General features: G+C 40.5%; 1 protein-coding gene across 1 annotated transcript in view; it reads right to left on the bottom strand.

Moving 5' to 3' along the window:
- Nucleotides 1-1,782: 1,782 nt before the first annotated feature.
- Nucleotides 1,783-6,000, bottom strand: part of LOC140229715 (E3 ubiquitin-protein ligase UBR2-like) — a 69,507-nt gene continuing 65,289 nt past the window's right edge. Inside the window, exons 48-51 of the mRNA XM_072309957.1 lie at nucleotides 5,549-5,626; nucleotides 4,894-5,070; nucleotides 3,981-4,082; nucleotides 1,783-2,093 (exon numbers count right to left, since the gene is read on the bottom strand). Of these exons, the coding sequence (XP_072166058.1) occupies nucleotides 1,958-2,093; nucleotides 3,981-4,082; nucleotides 4,894-5,070; nucleotides 5,549-5,626 (493 nt within the window). The 3' untranslated portion in view covers nucleotides 1,783-1,957. The remainder of the gene's footprint in view (nucleotides 2,094-3,980; nucleotides 4,083-4,893; nucleotides 5,071-5,548; nucleotides 5,627-6,000) is intronic.

Below are 6,000 nucleotides of genomic sequence, written 5' to 3'. Positions count from 1 at the left end.
TGTTCCTGGTGCCACTGGGAATAAACCAGAATCATTTCACTTCAGGATTTGAATTATCATCAGCTTTTTCGAAAGAATGAACTCCCCTTAGAGTATTTCTTACTGCTCTGTATTTACATTTCATGTAGCCTACTCCGTCAGTCAATATCTCTTTTATAGTTCACTGTAAAAGATGTCACACCTTTCCAGGTTCATCTGACAACAGGTCAGACATGTTGTATGCACTGTTCAGATTTATGAAAATATGCATTTATTTGAAAAGCTAGAAAAAATAAGTTTTGATGAATATGATAAGCAAGAGATATTGCCCATGAAAAGCACGGGTACAAATTCATGCATACAACTGAATATTGCAAAATTTTGACTGCATATCTCACGTGTGGTGTGAACTTTTGAGCAGGAGATAAGCATTTCTAAAGTTTCCAAAAGTAGGTTGTCTTGCTATCACAACAGCGGAACATTTTTTTTGTTTTTGTTTTCATAGGTACTACCAAGCAAACAACCAGCAAATACAAAATCTATTCGAGTGAAACTGATAAGAAATGACCACACCTCCAGACGATGGACTGAAACATGTTGGCTCAAACTGCACCCATGTTCGCATCATCACACACTACAGTCTTTGGCATAACATCAGTACTCTCCTGGCTCTTTTCTAGAAGATAATCTTTAGATAATAGGTCTAAACACAAATACACAAACACAAAATACAGCATGTTATGTCAGTATGGTATGAAATGAAAGGATTATACTGAGAAGCATTCATGTATTACAGACACAGCCCAGTCCATTCTCTGGAATTTTGTGTGCACTAAAATACTGCATTGACGTACATGGGACATAGAACCTTTGAAATCTGCCGTCAAGGTACAGGGACATGCACATTGAAGGGTAAGAAAGTTGTACAAAATGAAAGCATGCATCTGTGTTGTCACACATCCACAGTGAAATATGAAAGAAGCTCGAAACATGCACTTCTTTGAAATATGGAGAGTACTCCTCTGCTGCTGACTATCTGCCTGGGCCTTGGTACAGACAGTATAAATCGTCACTTGCCCAAGTCTACAAAACATTTTCTAATCTTGGAAGGGGAAGGCCAAGATTTTAAATGAGGTGACATTTTTACTCTAATTAACTTATAGCACAAAGATGGGAGAAAGGTACAAACAACCCGAGTGAATCTATTTATCTTTAGCCAATATACGTGTTTGCGTGTATGGCAAATAGAGCAAACAGATTTTTCAGACACACTCTAATGGCAAAATACTTCTCACCTACTGACGTAGCAGGAGATGGGCTTACCACGGTATCTGTAAAGCGTTTCCATGGATACGGCACTTAATTGCACTGACAGAAAGCTGCTTTGTAGGTCTTCTGCTGACTCCTGCTGCGATTGATTCGGCTACTTTTGATATATGGAAGAGCCAGAGCAAGGACAATTGGGTTTGCCCTGAAGCATCTCGTGCCTTGCACGTTTATCACGGCACCTTGAAGCGGGAGAAGCTGGAAGCGGGTGAGAGGGATCAATGGTAATGTTGACGGGGTACTGGTCTCGCCTGCTGGTGACACCACATTCAGCAGAGAATTGAGCTTAAATCCATCTGCATTGCCCTTCAAACCAAGGAGGGTATACTCAAGGAAAAAACAAAAATGCCAAAAAAAAAAAAAAAAATGCTCCTCATGATTTCAATGGGTATTAATTCATAGATAGTCATACACCAAACTTTTCATTTAAATTATTGCAACTACCATCAATACAACTGAAATACCCAGTGAGCGTATGCTTGGCAATGCCAAATAGTTGCCATAGTAACCTAGTCACATGGTAAAAGGGCCCCAGGGTGTTGATTAGCCAAGTGAGTGAATAGTTGAACTACAAGTCCCAGTGATATATTTTTGCGTGTCAGCGGAGATTGTGTTAGAGGGCTGGCCAAACGGATGGGGTTGCCATGGCGATTCACATATTCTGCCAGTTCATGAGAGGGGAGCTGCCCTCAAGCCGGCGACTGACGGTAGCTTGGACGGCGTGGGCGAGCCAGAGTTTGTGGAGCTCACTGTAGCACTCCCTGCTGAGGTGGAGGGGGTTCCCACGCCTACAGACACACACAGAAAGTGTAAAAAGAGATATACAATTGGCATTTTTGAGATTCTGCAAACAAGGTACTGTATACGCCATATATTTCACGAGTTTTAATTTTCGCGAATCGGGAATTCTCGACGATTTCGCGATCGTGGAGTCCTGGACTGAACGGAGAAGTGTACACGCATACGTCACAATCACATCGGGATCAAAGTCAAAATTTTCGCGTGTCTTTAATTTCGCGAATAGCACCTGACTCGCGAAATTCGCGAAAATAAAAACCTCGCGAAATATTCGGCGTATACGGTACTCTGCTTGATAATTTCCTTTCACTTCTACTGGGACACTGTTGTGTTCTGAAATGTGATTTTCTTTATTACCACTTTGGGAGAGACTATGCAGCCACAAGAACAAATATATAGGGTGGGTGAATATTCCTCACTCTCTCGATTGCGGTAGAAAACCAATGTTCATTGCACAACAGCTGTGATTCAGAAACGTTCAGCTCTTGGGCATTGGTTTTACGATATGTAAGCAATAGCATCTGATTCATCTGTTTCTGGTCGCTTACACCCCATGCATCATTCCAATGCTGCATTGTTCATATCACATACTGTTTGGTCCTACCCTTCCATCCCAAAATACAGAATCTACTCAACATTCTTGACTTGGCTTGTTACTCATGACATGACAAATATTCCATCACTGCATTAAATTAAGGAGACTACTACACTTAATGACATCATTATGGACAACAATAGGAAAAAAAAAATGTAAAGGAAATTCAACATAATTTTCACTTTTCTAGCATAATGAAAGAGCACTTGACTTAACCTCTTTCAGAAAGCAGGGGGACTAATATTACCCTTAATGCAAGTTAGTAACAAGTCGATGGAATATGTACTTTCATGAAAAATGATATTTGTGGAATTCTCCTTATATTTTCTGTATATCTATGTTTCATAATAACATCGTGGAGTGTAGTGGTCTCCTTTAATATCCAGCGATGTCAGCACCAAAAGTTTTGAATTGATAGCCAAATTTTCCTCAAACTTTCACTAATGTCTTCTACTATTACTGCAAAACGAGGAATGTTCGCATGCATTCTTATTTCGCGAAATTTGCGAGCGCCAAGATTCTCGAAATCAAAATGCCTGCGAAATTTCTTGTCTACACTATATGCATTGATTGCCAGTGGCAATTCGCGAAATTTCATGCCACAAAAAAGACCGTCGGCTCCAATTTGCGAAAATTTCGTGCCGCGAATATATCATGTTTTACAGTATCATTGCTTGCACTCAATCCACATTTATAATTGGGCTTTAGTTTCTTTACGGATGCAGTAACAGCACAACTATTGCTGATCACAATTCCCTCAGATTCAAGGTGCAACCAATGAAGGACTAGTATAGGCAGGTATTCTATTACCGAACGTGTACATTAAAAGTGTGTAGAATGCTTTTTATACGCATGGTACAGCGCACTGTTATTTCATCACGGTCACAGGGGAAACCAAACTGGAAAATTGCTAAAATGCGGCAAAAAAACGTAAGTAAATTCAAAATAATGAAAATAATATGTTCCTTATCCAGCGTTATAATCACACTGACCAAAAATACAATGTATGAATTTCCCCATTAGAGGGCGCACATTCGGAAATACAATACGATTTGCATCAGTAAAAAGAGGCAGCTTCTGTGAAAGGGTCATTTCAAATGCACATTTTGTGAGTACGTGGCTTATTTTTCAAGGAATACTGCTACAGCTAGAATGATCAACATTTCTATTATATACTGGCAGATTTTTAGCTGACTTAATTCAGAAGGAAGCCCGCTGGGAGCAACTGAATTAAAATTGTTCGGTAATAGGATACACTTCCATACTCTAAGCGCTCTCTCACCTGAGACCAGGGTCTGGTTCTCCATACTCGTCTAGGTAGGGCGGGGTGTAGGAGCATCCACGATTCCTTCCCGACATCAACAGCAGATTGCACTCCCTCACCCTGCAAGCCCACAAAAACAATTATCATTCTTTCTTATTTTTCAAAACGACTCCATTCAATATCACAACGGCAGAGCTTCAAGTACCCTTGTCTCATCATTAATACCATCCACAAAGCCAGACGTAACGTGTGGGTGAAGAGAAGCAATCAGTCGAAGAGAGCCTACAGCACACTGGAGGTAGACGGATGAAAAGAGATTGCTTGAAGGTAACGTGATAAGTGCACTACAGTGTGTGGTGTGTAGTACACTAAACACCCAGGATTCTCCTCCTTCAGTAATGCCTGCAGCATCCACTCACATGGAGGCAATAGAATGAAGTCACGCAAATTCCAGACCTCTCAGAGGTACTTTTTGTTGTTGTTGCTGACATACATGATCAATTCTGAATGCCATACAGCTACATAATGTGCAGGAATAAGAAAATGGAAAAGAAACACAGAGAAACGCACTCATCATTCCACATGTGTCATTTTGTTTTGTTTTTTTTTCTTTAATCCATCACTTCTGAAATTCCTAACTTCATATTTCTCTAAGTATTCTTTCAATTGACTTTCTCAGGTCTTATTGTTGGGGCAGATAAAGTCTTTTTTATTACCCATTGAGTTAATAGAAATGTCATTTAGAATGTACAAAGGGGCTAGAAGTTAATATAACAGGAGCTTCAGAGAAAACAAGAGAGTTTATCAAAATGGATATTTCCCACGCCTCAAAATTCAGGCTTCAGCCTGAAAACCGATATACCCGTGACTATCATCGCGCCACACAGAGTTCCTTATCTCCAAAGTACACTTGAAGGGTCATTAAACTCACCGCAAGAAGATGGCCGACCCCGCCCCACACATGATGGCGTGGGCAGTGCAGGCACCCACCATCTCCCCATTGATTTCCTTCTGGCAGCAGTAGCTCTGGGAGCAGACCACTGTCCCGCACACCAGGCACATGGCAGGGGCCCGGCTGTCACTCTGGGTGCTGCTCCCTCGAGGGCAACTGCAAGAGATCCAGGGGAGCATGATTGTTATTGATGATCAAAAGCGAGGAAAGAGCTTACAGGATTCCAAAGTGAGTACTGCCACAGTGAGCAAGGATTTTGCTCAGATACGAATGATTTCGATGTAATTACAACAGAAGTGAAACAAATACCCCAAAACATGTCTTTTCTTGAGCTGTGGCCGATTTTATTAATTGTCACATTTTAACAAACATGTTGGGGAAAAAATTCTGTTGGGTCCCTTTTTTCTGGCATATTTGTTAAAATGTAGATCAGCAGTTACAATCTTACAAATACATTTGAACAGAGGGTGACAATTGCTAAAAAGTCAGCCATAGCACATCTTAACCCCTCAGCATTCATGATCCCTTTCTTCCATGTCTTTTCTCATTGGTCCTGCTTCCTTTTGTAAGGTTACTGATTCACAATAACTTTAAAAATCGCAAAGGTGATTGGGAATGATTCATTTCGACTTACGCAAATAATGATCTGTCATTCATGAGGTCGCTGTAGTCCCGAGGTAGATCAATAAGTTGGTTAATCTTGAGGGGATACCTGAAAACAGAACAGGATCACAATCATCTTCATCAACTTCTATCTTCCCAGGTACTACAACCATAGCTTCAACTGTAATTTTTTTTTTCTATTAAGAAATATAAAAATCCAACATAGTCAAACTGACAACAAAAGGGAAAGTGGTTACTGTAAAACGACAAATGTTCGCGTGCATTTGAATTTCACAAATTTCACGAGCCAAGATTTGCAAAAGTTCTTGTCCACACTATCTGCATTGAATGTCAGAGGCAACTCGCAAAAGTTTCACGCCGAGAAAAAGGCGTCGGCTCCAATTCACGAAAACTTCATGCCGCGAAAATATTGTGTTTTACAGTGGAACTCTTTTTTGTAACTATATGGGTGATACTGTAAAT

Source organism: Diadema setosum, chromosome 1, assembly GCF_964275005.1.
Source record: "Diadema setosum chromosome 1, eeDiaSeto1, whole genome shotgun sequence".
Lineage (NCBI taxonomy): Eukaryota > Metazoa > Echinodermata > Echinoidea > Diadematoida > Diadematidae > Diadema > Diadema setosum.
The sequence above is the reverse complement of the archived record's forward strand: the minus strand, read 5'-3'. Positions and strand labels throughout refer to the sequence as shown.